We start from the raw sequence: 18,233 nt of genomic DNA on the forward strand, positions 1-18,233 counted from the left end.
ACAGCTGAGGTGCGACCTGGCAGCATTGGATGAATCGAGACGTGGTGTTCCACAGGATTTAGCTCAGGTGTAGGGGGTCAGTGACTGGTATCAAACCTTTCATCCTCCAGGAACTGCCTCCTTACTCTCGCCACATGAGGTTGTACTAGGAGGAAACCAGGACCCAGTGGGGCCAAGGATTTTATCCGACACACAGAGCTGTGGAAAGCTGTGCGCCCCTCCATGGGTATGCCTCCCCAGACCATCACTGGCCCACCAACAAACCAGTCATGCTGCACAATGTTACAGGCAACATAATGTTCGCCACACTTTCCTGCTCTCATCTGTGAAAAATCACTGGTTTCCAGTGGTTGCCAACTCTGGTATTCTATGGCAAATGCCAATCTGGCTCAGCAGCCAGGCAGTGAAAATAGGGCCCACAGCCCACACTCACCAAGTCTAATTGTTTAGTCAGAAACATTCACACCAGTAACGAGCTGGGGGTCATTTTGTAGGGTTCTGGCAGTTCCTCCTTGCACAAAGGAGCAAATACCGGTCCTGCTATTGGGTTAAGGTCCATCTACGCTCCTCTCCAACTCTCCTAGAGCAACTGCCCGTCTCGGGAAATTTCCACCATGCTATTGAGCCTGTGCTGGGAGACACAGCAAGCCTTCTGGCAATGGTATGTATTGATGTGCCATCCTGAAGGAGCTGGACTACCTGCACAACCTCTGTAGGGTCCAGGGTCTTTCATGCAACACTGAGCTAAGTTTAAACATAATTCACAGAGCATGCAGCTGGACTCTTACCTCAGTTGGGCTAAGATCCAAAAGGTCCTACACAGAAGAAATAAATGAAAAAGAAAATGCGTCCACTTAGAGGAGACGAAGCTCAAACTCACGTTTGTAACACAAAAACACAGAAAGCATCAGGAAATCCTTTAAAAGTCTCCACCACCCTCTGAGTGTAGCAGGGTGACTACGGGGTACACGCCTCATCACGTGCTTTCCTTACACTTCAACTCAAACAGAAGTTTTAAAATGAATTAAGAAAGGAAACAGGTCTTACCTCTGCAAGACAACTCTGAGTTTCCCTCAAATGGTATTCACTATCATCATTTCAGTGACTGCAAGACGACACAGAAAATGCAGAAACCAATGAGACCGTGAAAATCTCCAACGCACGCACACAAATAAAATAAAAATCAGCCAATATCTAATAAAGAGCTTTATTCAGATTTTAAATAGATTTACAAACCATAAGAAAAAAAAGAAAAGAAAAACGAGGAAAAAAAATATATCAAGTGATCGTCAAAATATCCACATGTGCATATCAAGGTAGATTGTAAACAGTCCTTTGAAGCCAAAAAGTGAGACTGCCAGGGGTCAGGTTCACTCAGCTGGAAAAGGGTTTGTTTATTGGTGGTTGTTTTGTTTTTTTCCTGAGGTTCTTGTTGTTTTCTTAACTGCTGGGTTTCCCTCAGTGAGGCTGCCACCAACCAGAGCTCAGAGTGTGGGGAGCAAGGACGATAAAACAGTAGTTTGACCCAAAAAAAAAAAAAAAAAAAAATCCCATTCTCACAAACCATTACAATAGAGAGGCAGGGGTTCATTCATAAACTATGTAACAAACACTGATCAATTATACAGTAATGACAACTCTGTGGCGTAAACAGTAGCGGGTAACGATCCCTGCATGGTGTGCCGACTCAGTTTGGCTCTGTTCAACTTTTCCGTTTCATATCTGTGTAACTGGTTCATATCTTTACTCAGTCTTATATGAACAACAAAAGGGCTCTTAACAATAAAGTCAATACATATAAGAGAAAACATTGCAGCCTTTACCACAAATTACAAAGAAAAAAACCAACAACCCTGAAAACAGAAAAGCAGCCCCCCCCCTTCCAAATGCAGCTCAGATAAAATTGAGTTAAGAGGACATTTTTCCTTGGACACAATCCCAACCCTTATAGCAGGTCTAAAACCACAAACACATCATAACAGCATGCTAGTGAAGAACCACATTCTCCTGTTCATGCTTAGAGATAAACCCCATCCCAGTACCTTCCCATTTTTGCTTTTCTTTTCCACATATTTCAGCTCATCTAAAAAATAAAATAATAAAAAAAACCATCAGCAAGTATTCTCTCTCTCTCTCTCTCTCACTCACACACACACACACACACACACACACACACACACACACACACACACACACACAGAGTCAGGATTTCATCAGAAATACTGTTGGGTGGTGGTAACGGGGGTGTATCAGAGCACTCTTGGCAGTTAGGAGAGGGTCTGATGGTGTACAGTAGACTGAAAACAAGACGCCCCCCCCCCCCCTCCTTCCCCCATCTGTCTCCATTTTTAATTCTTCTGAATCACATCCTGCATCAAGCTGCCACCCGTTTGCCTTTGAGGTAACAGGATTCATTGATACTGATGAGTCAAAATGGCTGGCGCAAAGAAATATGCCAGTACACACAGCCGCCAGCAGGGGGCGAGCTCTGTGAAGGGCAGTGAACAATGCAACTCTTCAGCTCTGGAGACTTGTACTACTCAGGAGTTGGGATCTCAAACCACAGACCGACACAGCTTCACATGTCCGTCTCTGACCAAGGACACGTGGCTGGCTTGTGAGACTCGAGCTGGAGTTTGGGACACGCTGCAAAGCTCAGCTTTACTGACACGCTTAAAGCACTGCATATTGAGTAAGTTCAAGCACTGACTGCATAGGTTTGTTAAATACAGTACGTTAAATTTCACGAGCAGCAGTGAGCTGGGCTGGCGGTTTCTTAATGCATCCGAGCCACTAGTAGCGCGTGCTTGTACGACGAAGGCCGTGTGGCAGTCGGTAGAGGACGTTTCTGGGGTTCTGGTCTACATGCCATTCTTTAGTTCAGCTGTTCGATCTTACCTTCCTCACTCACACCTCGGACAAATCTGACAGGTGCCGCTATAAATAAGTTCCCTCCATCAGGAGGGCGCCATTTACACAATATCGCCACCTGAGAATTAAAAGAGCAGGGAGGAGGGGGGGCTGACTGACTCCTTATGCCACTTTCCTCTTGCCTGGCTGACTGGGGTTTGACTCATGGATCCCATTGGACAGTCACATGTGGAATATTAGGGAGTGAGGGAAGGCACAAGAGAGTGTGAATGGCAGACAACTTTCATGTGTGGAGCAGCACAAGCCTTGCGGCTTAAAAGGTCAGAGGTGAGGCATGGCAGGGCTTTGAACAGCCTGCAAACTAGAGTAGAGTCACACACACATCCGGGGCTCAGAGGCGGAAACGACTCCGCTTTAGAAAAAGAAAAAACAAAACAACAACTCGCGCAGACACACATACGCACAGCAGGCCAATTATCCTACGTTAGCTTTCTTCACAAATCTTGCTTTACTCCGACCTGAACCTGTCTCCTGATGACTGTGATTAAGAGCAGGTGTGACCATTCTGCACCAAAATTAACTCAGACATCAGATTTGTTCCACTCAAAGCCTGCAGAAGAAATAGGACTCGAAGCTAAAAGGCTAAGCTAATTTTTAGTAAGTGCAGATCAACAGGAGGTGAGGAAACCAAAACTATTACTTTGAAGATTTCCTGCTGAGTGTGCATATTGTGTGTAACCTTTACTAAGAACAGATAAATAAAATAAAACATGTAAGAAACAAGCAGAAAAAACTCTGTAGCCTTCTTTTCTTCAATGCATCGGGTTTTAGTGCGCACGCTGTGACTGCACATGTAACAGAAGGTGGACGGGGGCTGTGCTAAGTGAGTACTGGGGAAGAAGGGGGGAGAGGGGGATTCAAAGTTCAGTTCATGACAGAAGAGGGCGGTCAGCGGTGGGATGGGGGTGTTGAGAACAAGAACAGCGAGCAGGGGGACGATATCGCAGGGCGGGCGAGGTCAGGAGTCCTCAGTGCCCGAGTCGTCCTCATCATAGCAACAGTCCTCATCGTCATCCTCGTCGTCATCATCATCATCCAGCTCCTCGTCATCGTAGTAGTCATCGTATAAGAGGTTGGAGCCGTCGTCCGTGGGTGGGACTTGGGTTCGGACGCAGTACTCGTCCAACGTGACAGGAACCTTGACACCGTCCCGCTCTGCATCCGCTTTGGTAGCCACCACCTGCTTTCTGTAAGACGCAAGGAAGAAACAGAAGAGGTGAAAAAAATAAATAAAAATGAGGCTATGAGCAAGTTCAGTTGTGGCGCTCTGTTTCTACTGTACAGACAAGCAAACGTTTGAAGTGAGGAGACAGCCGAGTGCGTTTTTCTTCCTTCCTGTACCTGATGATCTCGATGTATTCTCTGTCCTTGCCCTTGCTGTCCCTCCACTTTCGGTACATGACGGAGGCGTCCACGTTGGCGGGGGAGAACGTGTTGGGTTCATTCAGCAGAGAGATCACACTGAGCAGGATGGTCCTGAGAGAGAGGCCGACAGCGGAACGAGTGATTAAAATAGTTGAAGGCAATACAGGATGAGGAGAAGGAAACGGGGCGGAGAGTAGCAAAGATGGAGGTAAGACGAGACAAGAGACACTGAGTGCAGGAAGCAGAAGTGTACAGAAATGGAAAGGCAGACATACACAGACAAAAAGAGGGAGAGAGGGTGAGGGAGGGAAGGAGGGAGATGAAGGTCAGGGTCAGACGAGCAGCCTGTTAACCCTCTGATCATCTGCCTCTGCTGCTGCGTTTGACTTTATTGGCCTAAACACAGCTGTGATTAAGAGACCAGTCACACAAACATGGGTGGGCAGTTTGTTTTATCCTCCAAAACATTTTTACACACTCTCCTCCTGTAAATAATATTAAGCTGCTTTTGTATCTGTCGCTTCTGTCTGCAGCAGTCGGAGGATCCTTTATGAAAGACACATCCGTAGTAGATTTTGTCTACGCTGAGCACAGAAAAAAAAAAAAAAGACAACTGAGAATCTGGAGGGACCAAGTAATTCAATCTGTGTCACGCAAATATCAGAAATAAAGACGTATGAATTAAACATCATGTTTGGGTGTTTGCTGCATTTAAACTGCAGCAAGCTGAGAAAAGGCCTCAAACAATCATCCTGTTTTCATGCTACAGGATCTGGACTCAGCCATCTACATTTTCTGCTCTGTAGGCAAAAATGCAGCACTGCTTTTGTAATATTCAGCTCTGAGGCTTCATTACTGTGGACAAAATTGCAGTAAAGAAATTCATTTTCCAAAGTACATAATGTAGCTGCTGTCTTGCCACCACACTTGAGTAATGGTGAAGCTGTTTAGAGGCTCACAAATGTACCCATAGAGCTGGTATTACATCCAGTAGCAAGGAAAGACAACAATGCCGCCCGAATGTAAGAAAATGTCTGTGCCCGGCTACAAACATTGTCTAGCTCCTCCCCTGATCCTCCATGATCAGCATGACTGGCCACGGCCAATGACCTTCTTTAGCAGGTGCACAGCCAGTGCATCTCCAGATCTGTTCAAACGTTCCCACTCTATGATTAAAGCAAAATCCCGACAGACACAAAATGCATTATGCATCTAAATGAATCAATTAAAAATTCATTATGGTCTCGCTACAAGCCAGAAAAAAGAAAAAAATCTCTGCAGATCATCATCTTTTTTTTTTTTTTCTTGAGTTGTTCCAGAGCCTGACGTGTACCTGACGTTCTGTGTGGGGTTCCACCTCTCCGATGGCAGCTCACCGCTCTGTGGGTCGTCCACTGGTGGATGAAGGATGGAGATGCACACATCCCCGTTCTAGGGACATGAGACAGTAAACAAGCATGTTCAGACAAGCAGTCACCTTTAAGAAGCGCGAAAAGATTCAAATATTAGGGCTACATGTTGAAAAAAAAAAAAAAAATCTACTTCGAATCACAAAAATGTCAACGTTTGACAGTCACTTCTCTCTCTCTCTCTCTTTTTTTTTTTTTTTTTTAAAATTGTTCAGATTTACCTCGTAGATGTTCGGGTGCCACATTTTGGTGAGAAAGCGGAAAGCTGGTGGAGAGTACGGGTAGTCGATGGGAAACTTGATCCGAGCCTTGGGGTGAGAAAAGACACCTATTAGCAGCGTACTGACAGGACGAGTGTTTACCTCTCTCTCTCTCTCTCTCTCTCTCATGAACAGACAAGTTGTGACCAATTTCCCTTGTCACCGCCTGGTAACCATTTCAACTAATTAGTACAACCGAGCAACAAGATGATTGCTTTACCCACAGTTTGTCTTTAATTAAAGACAGTCTTGGCGCCATTTGCTTACATTGTGTAATGGATCTACGCACACGCACGGTCAGAAACAACTGCAAGTCTGAATGATTCTGCAGAAGAAATAAAAGCATGCATGTGTGTGGCTCTCTGTCGGGGTACTCACTGACATAATGCACGCCCTAGGCGTTACTTTAACCATCAAAACCCAACCTAACACGTGCCCCAAACAGTCCTGTGTCAGATAAGCCAAGCCATAATGTTCTCTCTTCCAAGGTCTAAAACTCTGAAGTGGTCCTCAAAAAGATAACCACACAAGTACAGACACAGCTGCCAAGGAGAGAGGGCTTTATTTTGACTGCTTCTCTTCACAAAGCCCTACACTGCAGCGCTGGTGCCAACGCGCAGCAGCTGATTGAAGACCTCCACAATCACGCTGATCAGCGTCAGCCGTGATTGAAAGAAACCTCTAAATACCTACTACAGGGTCAGTGCAAAACATAGCTAATGACAGTGTAATGTAATACGGTGTGGAGGAAGGGAGGGATGGAGGCTTGCAGTCCGTTCAGCTGCAAAGCGCGTGGAGCTTAGAGAAACACCGGAGGCTGAGGGGGGGGGGGGGGGGGGGGGGGGGTGGTAATGGTGCTGGTATAAAGACATTGTGTTTGTCCTCTCCAGCTGTCACTGCAACCCAAGACAATCCACTACTCACACTCATGTTCTGCCATTATGTGTCCTCACACTGAAAACAACCACACAGACACACACTGTAAATCCTGTGTGGAAGACCACTCCTCCGTTTTCCATAAAGCGTGCCATGGGAGAGACGGTGACGGAGCACACACACACCAACAGGACTTATTATACACGAACGCATCACTCACATCATGAAACCTTCTGACCCCCCCGCCAAAGTCTCTCTCACACACACCCGTGTACATTTGCTGATTCGGCATGGTCAGCTGGTCCTCGCCACAGTGAACCAACTAGCAGGAGAGGGAGTGAACTGGCAGCAGGGGTGTTGGAGGAGCAGTAGTTGGAGGAGGTCGAGGGGGATTTCATTTGAACTAAAGGGGGTTGGGCTCTATATAATTTTATAAGCTTTGAGCCTTCTTTGACCGCTTTGCCTAATTTAACCCTCGAGCATGCAGCCAAATGTTTTATCTGTGCAAAACACTGAGTGACTTGTTGATAGTCACAGAATACTCTGCATTTAAGAGTCTTTGTCATGAAGGAGTGAGTTTGTACATCCCGACTAACAACACAAGATAAATTCAGTCAGCCTGCTTATCCTAACCTGCGCTCTCCATATCATAGCAGGGCAGAGAGGAAGTGTTGACAATCCTGAGAGAAGAGGGCCTGAAAAAAATAAAACCCCCGAGTTTGACCGGCCTTGCCAGATAACTGGCGACCCATCAGAGTGCAGAGTTCAAGCCAACATTGTACACATTACAGCCTAGCAGCAGTGCAACACATAGCAGCTAGCCAGGCGGGCGGAGGAAGGGGGAGGAGGCCATACAGCAACAGTGATTGCTTAGTTTTTAGTCCAAAACAATATAAGCAGTAAGATCATATCAGTCCCCTGGCTGGAAATGGGGCAAAGGAGACATTAGTTTGTATATTTTGGAAAGCTGGCCCTCCGTTGCTCCCCCTTTCCACAGCATGTCCATAGATAGTCAAATATCTGCTGTAATTTAGAGCTCAATAAATAAGCTGACAGTGACAGCATTTACCGGTAAGGATGTTTTAAATAAACCACACTAATCATCAGCAGCCATTCAACAACACTTTCGGTCACAGTGAGAAAGTTCTGGGTTTCAATCTCCTGGTCAGGTGGGCCTTTTGGGAGTCAGCTTTGCATATCCACAGCCAAAATGCAAAGACTAAAGCACAGTATGAACGTATGGGGAAATATAGCTTGTAGCCTAAAGCACTTTCAGTGGTAACGTAGACAAAAGTGTTATGTAAATGCTCCTTCATTTTCATCTGTTCTGACTCAACAGATAATACAAGGACTGGTTTTGGCCGAGTGTGCCGAAACATCCTTCCAGTGCCCGTTTTTCCCCAAACAAACAGTGAATGAGTCTCTAACATGCTTCTTTAAGATGGTTGCAACTACTTCACAGGACATATCATGGATTAAAACTACAATTACTCCCCAAACCACCATTAAAATTTGTTTTACACCTCTGGCAGAGAGCCTTCCATCTAAGCAGTTTCATCCAAATCTATTCAAAGCCACCGAGATACCGTGAAACCAAAAGGTGATGAGATGTGGAAGAAATCTGATACTCTATCCAACTGTGGGGAAGTTCAAAAGAAGAACACAGCTCTGTGGTGAGACAAACTCACCCTGCCCGTCAAGAAACAGCCAAATCTGTACGTCTGAATAAATAAGTTGAATCAATATCTCAGTTTTTAACCTCGGGCTGAGAGACCCATGTGGCAACCCTTCCCATAAAATAGTCCCATTCATCATAACCCTGCGAGCCTGAGAGCAAATAAGAAAGCAGGAAGGTAGGGATATGCATTAACAATAATCATGAGCGAAAAGGAAAGAGTGCGATTTCACATTGCAGCTTAGCAAGAGGCTTCAGACTGTTTTCCTGTTCTAAAACAGCTCTTTGACCTACCTTACATATGACTACCTATTATACAGCTGATGGCTGCAGATGGATGTGGATAGAGGAGATAATGCATAGATGAGGTAAAGAAGTGGCCCAAGCAAAGACAGGCTGCTTGGTTGGCTTATTTGCTCTGCAGCTGTGAGCCGCTTCAGCTCCAAACAGACAGAAGATAAGAAACACGGGAGGAGAAGGAGCGAGGACACTGCAGCAGGGTCTTCGATGCCCAATATCAGCGTTCTCTTTTCAAATGCATCTACGGTCCTGCTCCGAGTCTTTACCTCAGTCTCTTCCCATACAGCTGCTCAACCAAGACGTTTACCCAAAACAGAGTGCTATTCTCAGAGTATCTGTTGAAATATGCTGGTTTGCATGTCATGCCTGATAATTGGCCCGAGAAGCCAATTAACAGCCTTAATTCTCAGAAGGAGATTCACTTTGAACATCTCATCTGAGAAGCTGACAGGAAGTGCAGCTGATTTTTCTTTTGCCAGGCAAACCCCCCCCCCCCCCCCCAAAAAAACTTATAAAACACTCCCCTTGTTATTGTCGCATCATAGACAGTGAAGATCAGTTTCCTCTTTCTATGAAAATCTTTGACTGTGACCTGAAAAGCTGCCTCGAGGAAGGAACGAGTCAGAGAAAGAGCACGCCCACCCTGCCGATAATGACAAGCGAGGCGAAGTAAATCAGGTCAATGCAAAGACCCTGAACAGAACAAATCATTCTGCTCTCCCTGTGCACCTCTTCACCGTCCCCACAGACCTTATCCTTTCTCACGCATATGCAGGACAAGGAAAACGGCCCCGGCACCGAGCAGATTCCACACAGCACGTGCAGATCTGTGAGACTAACAGGTTCAGATCCAACAGACTCCCCTTTCTCTTCAATTGTTTTTAATTCTCATCCTTCTGAGTGTTTCAAACTGTAATACAGATATATTTCAAACAACTCTTAGGTGATCTTAGCACAAGGACATTTCAAGAAGCCCACCGAGCCACGTCTCAGAGATGATTATTGCACCAGTGGCCCAAACAGGAAGAGGAAGAGAACACACTGCCAGGGCTTCAGGGGATGGTTATAACCGTCTACCAGAGCCTCACACTCACTTCTGCTCACAGCAGGCTGCGCCTTCAAAGCGGGGGGGCATTGCAAGGAAAAGGGCTGTGCCTGCTCTTGATCTGGCCCCTTCAATATTCCCTGTTTTTTGGAGGGTTTTTTCCTCCCCTCTACCCTGCTCTTGTTTCTCTGTGACACAGCCAGAGGGGGAAACATGACTCCAGCAGCTCAGCCAGGCACACTGCAGTCAGGTTAGGTTTTTTTTTTTTTTTTTTTTACACTCTCTTCTATTGCTACTGCAAGGCTAACAGAGAACATGTACAAATTCTGTAGCATATTAGGAAGGTGCAACTACAAAGTCAGCTTCTTGATCGCAAACAGCGTCTGTCATCTGATTGTCAAGTGCTTTAAAACAAAAACAGACAGCCCCGGGCAAAAACCAAAGGGCAGCTCTCCTCTCTCATAACAGCTGTGAACATGGGGGTCTGTCAGTCGAGAAAAACGCTTGACTTGAAAGATTAAAGGTATTTTCTTTTAGAGTATTAGCTGCAGATCCCTCATTTACACTATGACCTCAAGTAAGAAAGTTGACACAGCCCCTCCACCCAACCTTCAAAAGACCTGTGCCACTTGACACATAGTGAGAGATCTACAAGTCACCACAGGAAACTTTCCTGCGAAGCATAATTAGATGACGGTATCTGTGGACATAAATAGTGAATGCTGCATCTTTTGCTGCTTTTGAAGTGGAGGGCAAAAAACAAAAACCTCCTCCTGGAGAGTACAGAGCTACGATCAGTTCAATGCTTTAGGTTATTCCAACACAGAGGTATTAGAAGCAGTACAAATATACAGAAATGTAGCAAATGGTGAACTAACTATTTTGTTTCAGGCAAAGTAAAAATGTCTCTGTCATACGACTTGGTGACCTGGCCGACCCCGCCTCATGTCAGTGTGTTCTAGAAAACGTTTGGCAAAATTAAAAATGTCTGGGCTGTTTCACTTGTGGCTAATGGTTACGGTTTTCGGCAGACATCAAATGTACTGCAGACAGCAAAATTAAACCCACAGCTTTAAATACACTTGTGGAAGTGGTGCACTTTGTGATGCAAACTGTAGTGTTTGCACGTGTTCAGGGTGGGACAATAGCTTAAAGTCCTTACAGAAGCAATTCTTGCCGCACTAGCCATCTTAAAAACACTGATTGTTAAAGCCTGAACTTCAGTGCTCACCTGCACATAAAACATTGCACTTTTATATTTGAACCACCAGTCAAAGGTGAATAAAACTCTTTCACTCTTTCATGACGTCTCTGACTGTCACAGCTGTTAAACTTTGCTGAATTTGTATTGTGTCCATGTTCTGTAACTAATTTTAAAGGACTGCAATTCAAGTTCAAATCATCAACAAGTCGCTGCTCACTAGATAAATCTGTGAATACGCAAACATCTAAAGTTCTGCAGCAGTCACACTCGATACGTGATACTATGCTTCCTATGATTTGGGCTGGTGAGTAAGCTGTTAAAGACGTGGAGTGTTTTTAGCTGTGTGACTCAAATCTTATCCCCGGGGACAAACAGATGTGAGGAGAAAGAAGAAGAAGAAGAAGAAGAAAAAGCAGAGTGAGAGAGTCAAACACTCATTACACTCAGTGTAATCTACACACAGTTTCCTGCACTGAGAATATTTTTAAACTCTCTGCATTACCAAAGTTTTCATATTTAAGCCTCACGGTGCAATATTATCACAATACTTCACTCCTGATACAATATTAATGCAACTTTTAACATTTTGCAAGGTTTAACATTTATCACCTTTTTTTCCAACCGCAAATTACATCCTCAAACTTTGTCAGTTTTAAATAAGATAACACTATCTTGCTTTAGTTTATCTTTTGCTGCGAAATGAGATCGTCAATGCTGCTATCAGTCTGTGGTTGAATGGGGTCAAGTTGCCAATACGATGCAATCAGTTTCTGATAATACAGCAATTACTGTGATAAATTGTCAAAAAAAAATAAAAATATCACACACATATAATTCCATTTGCACTTAGATCTTGGCCGTTTGCCTGCATTTATAAATTAGACATCAATTATTTCTGAGAGTGATTGCCGTCAGTACAACTCAGACTGCAAACATTTGCAGAAAGAGTGCCTCCTTTAACCTGTGCAATCACCTCGCCACCAAAACTGGTCGTGAGCGTGAAACACCATGAGGGTACGGGCAGCCTAGTCGCCAATCAATCGGTTGCAGAATGTACAAAAAAAAAAATGCAATCACCAGACAGCCACCGTTTTTATGCTTTGATTTGTAGTTGCAAGAAGGTTGCGGCCCTATTTCTACTCCTGTGACTGAGCCATTAGCTTAATTAGGAGATAATTAAGTTTGTCCAGTGTTGGATGGTTTTTCAGTTGAGCTGATTTAATGCAAGCTTCCTCAGCTAACATTATCACAGGATGGTGGAGCATGAGATGTGCCCTCTTGTTTCCAGTATTCCCAAAATATTTGATATCATTTAAGAAAATATCAATAATTGGTGTCCCTGTATCACTTCAATACTGCCACAAAAAATACTGATGCTATGCTGTATTGATTCTTTCCCCCCACCACTACTAATTATCAGTCCTTTTCAGGTAGTGTCGTTAAATCCCCAAGCACACCTTGACCTTTCTCAGCACCTAGTATGGGAACCACTGCTCTGGCCAACTCAGCTGTTCATGTCCCAAGACCACAGCTTACTACAGGCCAAAGTCAGTAAACGTCAGAGTCTCAGAACCTAAATGGATTCCTCACATGAATACACAGAAATGTCAGAGTCAGCAAATGGGTGTTAGCACCAGCGAGTATATGAAAGTCACAGGTCATGGTCAGCTTATCATTATCAGGCACTGTGTGTTTACTTCTGCACCGTGTGTTTACTAAAGCAACCAGGACAGTTATCTAATCCTGTGTGAGTGACACTTCAATACGTCTCGGTCCACTCTGTGCGTGCCCGCCTGCATGCATAATGTGTTCGTCATGGTGTGCCTTTTTCAAAGAAACACCCATGTGAAATAAACGCCTGAGTCAGCCAGGTTGCACGTGACGTCAGTATCAGCCCCGCTTCAGATGAACAGGCCTCACAGCGAGTCATAACTCTTTGTTTGTTTTGGGAACACCAAAAAGAGGTGGTTCTTTCCCTCTCCTCTTTTTTCCCCCCTCCCTTCTCTCTTCTGAATATTGCAAACTGGTCGGATAGAAACCCAGCACAGAACAATGAGTCACAGCCATGCGGCAGATTTCACAGCCAAGCTGTGCATTCCTGGCCCAACAAAGGAATCCTGTACACGGCAACCACACAGACCCACTGAACACCGTCTACGGGAGCCTGGTCGGGCCCCTCCGTTTGCGCTTACAGGCTTTAAAAAGAGCAGAGGCAAAATGAAGACTGCTTCTTAGGAACTGGAACTACAAAAAAACCTCAGGACAGCTGAAGGGACAGTGTGCAAGAAGGGTGGTGTTACATGAGGTCTGCAGACAATATTAATCATTTACAGCTTAACAACTGTTGTATGGATACAAAACAGGCTTAGCATTGGGAGGAAATAAAACCAAGTCATTGTAAAGCAATCGTGCAGAATTTGTTACTTTGCTTTTCTGCAAATTATATTCGGGTTTCAAGCAAACATTATTGTGCCACGTCAATAAAAGGCTTGTCATCTGTTTGTTTTGTTTTTTTTATACACAGTAAAAAAAATTAAATTAAATAAAAACAAAAAAAATCTGAAGCACAGCTACTTGGGGCTTTATTGCACTAAACATAAACAAAGTAATGAATCCAATCGCCCTCCAGGATGAGCATCACAACACCAAAAACAATGACTCCAGTGAGTTGCAACGTTTGAACGTTAGAATTAGAAAACATGACATGCCAATATAAAAACTTGTACTAGAACTTTAAAACACTACTTAATGGTCAGTACTCAGGGGGTTAAAGGGCAGAGAAATGGCACACTCAAACATCAGCCGCAGAAATCTTCTGAAGACGGAAATACGATGGCGGCGGTTTATAATCAGCACAAATTCTGTTAAACAGGAACAAAACCAACGCATCTTTACTCTCAAGGGAGGAAGTAGACGAGAAAACAAATTATGAGTCACTACACAAGTTAGACAAGTTAAGGCTGGAAGCCATTTAGGTTAGTACCATGCATGTATGTATGGTACATTTGAATAACCAACAAAAAAAAGTACTCAAGCCAGGGCTGCTAAATTGTAATGATGAACACAAAGAAAAGGATTGAATTAGCGAGATAGATGATGAGCTTAACTATCAAGGTAGTGCTGGAGGCGGTTATGCTCAACAACCTTTTGTTTCAAGCCAACAAAAAAGTAACTCGGGCACATGTCAGATCTGTAAGAGACCTAATCTGTGTTTTGATGGAAAAATATGCCCAAGCAACAAAGTTCTCATGGAGTCTTGTTGGTTTAAAGTTAAACAAAGAAGTATTTGTCACAATAACGCTAAACAGGGGGCAATTAGCCAAGTTAACGTTATTAACTATTACCTGCTGCTGGTGGAAACGGTTACATGAAGGGTGAGGTTGGTCGCTTGGTTGCCCTGTATGATCAAATTACTGAAATATACAGTAAAACTAACCAGTTAAAGAACAATAGACGGACTGCTAGCTAACATTAGCCACTCACCTTAAAATAACCACCCTCGTAGTGTGTATTCGGGGGTCCGAATATCGCTACTTCCCAGTTGTACAGGTCCGACTCGTCCACCAAAGTTATTTTGAACCCTTCGACCGGCTCATCTTGGAGACTTTTCATCTCCAACATTAATGCTTTTTGGGAACTGGCTACATGATGTCTATTCTGAGCCATATTCCACGGCGATTTTTATATAAAAAAAATATATCAGCGACCCACCACAGCTGTGACTGCGAAGGACAAAGCTAGCTCGTTACAAACAACAGCTAACAGTAGAAGAACGGCGCTCGTCACGCAGGAACGGTTGGTTTCCGTTTGTGTGCGGTGCCAAAACGCGGCTGGGCTTTATTTGGCCGGAGCTGGTGCGCCTTCCTCTCTGTTGTTGTGAACAATCCAACGGAGCCCCAACGACCATGAACCTACCGTTATCAAGTCGAAGGCATTACTTGCCTTATTTCCGGTGACATTCTTCAAAATAAAACTCTAAAGTATCAGTAGCCCATATCAGACAGCTGTGACCCCCCCTGAATTCTTATTTTTTTGCTAATTTTTCAAACTTGTCTGTTTGAGATCGTCAAACAAATTTGTGATATTATGTCATTAATAAAAGTATATATTTATCATAGTTTAACCCATATAAATACAAAACAAAGTTTTTAAAATATGCTTTCATTTTTCAAATCACAAGAGCAGTTGCCTCAAGGCACTTTATTCTGCAAGATAAAGACCCTACAATAGTACAGAGAAAACTGTAACAAGCAAACCACCTCCTGTGAGCAAGCACTTGGTGACAGTGGGAAGGAAAAAACCCCTTACAACAGGAAGAAACCTCAGGCAGGGGTATCCATCGAGTGGTTGGGGGTGAGAGAAGGAAAACGGAACAACACAAACATTTGTGTTTGTGCCAGAGATTAATAATAACTACTGATTAAATGCAGAGTGGGGTGTAAACACATAGTGAGTGAATAAGGTAAGTGAAGAAGAAACATTCAGTGCATCACAGGAAGCCCCCAACTGACTATTGGCCTGTTACAGCATAATTAAGGGAGGAGTCAGGGTCAGCTGATCCAGCCCCAACTAAATGCTTTATCAAAAGTTTTAAACCTTGAAAATAGAAAGGGTGTCGGTCCACGGAATCCAATCTGGGAAATGGAATTGACCTGGGCGACTTGCTGTAAATGATAGACCCATGAATTCTGCTGTCTGCCAGAAAATCCTGAAGGAGAATATCTCACCAAGTCCACCTTTGAAAGAAAAATTAAAGTTTTGATTTTGTGGTTGCCTAATCAAAGTCCAGGTCGGATAAACTTACTTTCTCATGACCAAAATTCCTCCACAGCAGTGTGAAAGACTCATTGCCAGTTTTCACAAATGCTTGATTGCAGATCTCACTGGCTGGCACAAACAGTTATTAGGTTACTAGCTCTTTCACACAGGGCAGGTTTGGATAGCTTTTCTCCTTTAATAAATGAAACCATCATTTAAAACTGCATTTTGCATTTGTTTAGCTTGCCTAACATTTCTTTAAACTGAAACATGTTAGTGAGACAAATATGCAAAAAAAAGAAAAAAAAAATCAGGAAGGGGGCCAATACTTTCTCACAGCACTGCACAATTTACCCCTCTCTCTTTTGACCTTTACCCTAGTTGCACTCTCTCAGGTAAACAACTTCTTAAGACCTTACAGTTAGGATGTTCATTGTTTATGATGAAGGTAGAGTCTTTATTTTTAGGTTTTGTGTCGTTTAATGTACTTCTAGTTAAACATACATAAGTGTCCATTTTTGCTTGCTCAGAGAAAAATACAGTTCGAATCGCGAGCTTTGTTTTGAAAGTCTATACCGGAAATTCATTTTGATCTCGGTTATCTTTGCTACCGAAAGCTTTTCAGCCTCCTCTTTTTATCGGGTGCCTTAAGGAGGAAAGGGAGGTTGGCCAAGCGGCAATTTCGATAAAACAATCAATTTTTTCATAAAACTTCAATCTGAGGCTTTGTCTGCTCAACTTTTCTCAACTCAGCTGCTCGCTGTCAGTCAGGGGTCTCGATTACTTCTGCTGCTAGGCTTTCTGGGAATTGAAGTTCAAAGCGGCACATCTTGCTTTATTGATAAAGAGACGGGTATTAATTTGCCAAGAACATATCTTCATCTACACGTATACACTCCAGGTTTCTATCATTTCATTCAAAACTAGTTTTTTGTATGCTTATTGGCTCACTTTAACACGCGCACACACACACACACACACACACACAAAAGGACTACAGCATCTTCTTACAGCTTTTATTTATTTATTTATTTTTTTGTTGAGTGGAATTTCTTTGAAGGAAATGTAATTTATGTTGTCCCCTTCTGAATATGACATTGTAGAGTTGAATATGAAGAAATAAAAAGACAGGACCTTCAAAAATCTGTCATATGAGAGTATATTTCAATGTCACAAGCCAAACTTGGTAGAATAAGTCATTACAGCTGAACCAACAGAGCATTAAGACAGAGCGGGTTTGCCTCTCAGTACACTGCTTCACGTAACCTGTTCTACTGTTATTGTGAGCCCCATGTCCTCAGTGGTGCGACACCAAACAGAACCCCCTTCCTTCCCCTGTGACTAATAATTTTAAAACATTCAATGGTATCACTTCTTTTAATTGTCTGCACTTAGAATAGATAAAAACACAATACCATCAAAAATAGAGAATGGTCAAGAAAACCTCATTTAAAAAAAAAAAAAAAAAAAGTAGGAAAAACAAGAGAAAATGGAATGACATCTTTGTCTGTGTAAGCATGACCATGGGAAAGAAACAAGGAAAATAAAAGTGTACATTCCTAATCATGCAATATACAAATTTTAATCTAACAGTATGCACAGAATGATCAGTATTAGGACAGCGTGTGATTAGAGAAGTCGTTTCTCAGATTCATGGATATCATTTTCAGGAACAGGGAGCGCGTACATAATTTTTTTCTACTGACGTTCCTGAAAAACAGCTGATCACCTCTGATTTCAGACTTTACTACTGAAAATCTAGTGGAATGGCTGACTTGACCTTCAGGCCAGACATCATTATATTTCTTATCTACAATAGCAGACAAATGCAAGAGAGGAGGGCCTTACCAGTATATATATGAACAGAGACGCTACCAAGTCTTTTTTTCCTTTCACTCTTGCTACTACAAGGATTAGTTGAAGTGGACGGGGTGGTTGCTTTAAACATGAATGATCCAAATGAAGACATCAAACAGAGTTCAGCAGGAAGTCGGGTGTTGTGTTTTCTTTAAAGACTCTCCTAACACACACATACACACAAAGTAGCAAGGCAGTTTCTGGAGGGAAAAAGAAACATGGGGGGGATTTATATGGGTGGGTCAGCTGGCTTTTTCTGTGATGCATGAGAGGGAGACGGGCGCAAATATTTCACGAGGACAGACAAAAACCACACAACTGCTGCTGCTGACGGAGGCGACGCTTCCTTACTGTGGAAGCCGTGTTGATTAATACTGACTCACAGGGCGCCTCAAGCCACTGACCAGTTAACAGCGTCCGCTTAGTAGTAAATGACTTTTAGCAATCTCATATGCAGACCAGCAGTTTTAAAAGAAACAGTACAGGCAGGCTGAGAGTATAAGTGTGGTGTCCTTTAACTTGTCACAGGTTGTCTTTCCCCCCCCCACAGAGG

The 18,233-nt window shown here is 43.5% G+C and overlaps 1 protein-coding gene across 2 annotated transcripts; it reads right to left on the reverse strand.

Annotated features, from left to right (window-relative positions):
• Positions 1 to 1,193: 1,193 nt before the first annotated feature.
• cdc34a (cell division cycle 34 homolog (S. cerevisiae) a) lies at positions 1,194 to 15,003 on the reverse strand. 2 transcript variants are annotated; one of them, XM_026158850.2, is made up of 5 exons: positions 14,549 to 15,003; positions 5,927 to 6,013; positions 5,630 to 5,727; positions 4,273 to 4,407; positions 1,194 to 4,118 (listed from the first exon to the last, which is right to left on the reverse strand). In XM_026158850.2, the coding sequence occupies exons 1-5, from the start codon at positions 14,729 to 14,731 to the stop codon at positions 3,890 to 3,892; spliced, it is 732 nt and encodes a 243-aa protein (XP_026014635.1). In that variant the 5' UTR covers positions 14,732 to 15,003; the 3' UTR covers positions 1,194 to 3,889. The 2 variants fall into 2 exon arrangements, with proteins under 2 accessions (XP_026014635.1, XP_080152896.1); XM_080296770.1 differs by having other exon boundaries at positions 4,273 to 4,524.
• Between the last annotated feature and the right edge of the window lie 3,230 nt (positions 15,004 to 18,233).

This window comes from Astatotilapia calliptera, chromosome 23, assembly GCF_964374335.1.
Source record: "Astatotilapia calliptera chromosome 23, fAstCal68.1, whole genome shotgun sequence".
Taxonomy (NCBI): Eukaryota; Metazoa; Chordata; class Actinopteri; order Cichliformes; family Cichlidae; genus Astatotilapia; species Astatotilapia calliptera.

Bases quoted from the DNA above. Each gene is read 5' to 3' on its own strand.
- cdc34a (XM_080296770.1), bottom strand. From the start codon at position 14,731: ATGGCTCAGAATAGACATCATGTAGCCAGTTCCCAAAAAGCATTAATG. The intron at 6,014-14,548 runs GTGAGTGGCTAA...TCTCACCCCAAG, and splicing joins ACGAGGGTGGTTATTTTAAG to GCTCGGATCAAGTTTCCCAT. The intron at 4,525-5,629 runs GTACACGTCAGG...TCCTGCACTCAG, and splicing joins AACCCCACACAGAACGTCAG to TGTCTCTTGTCTCGTCTTAC.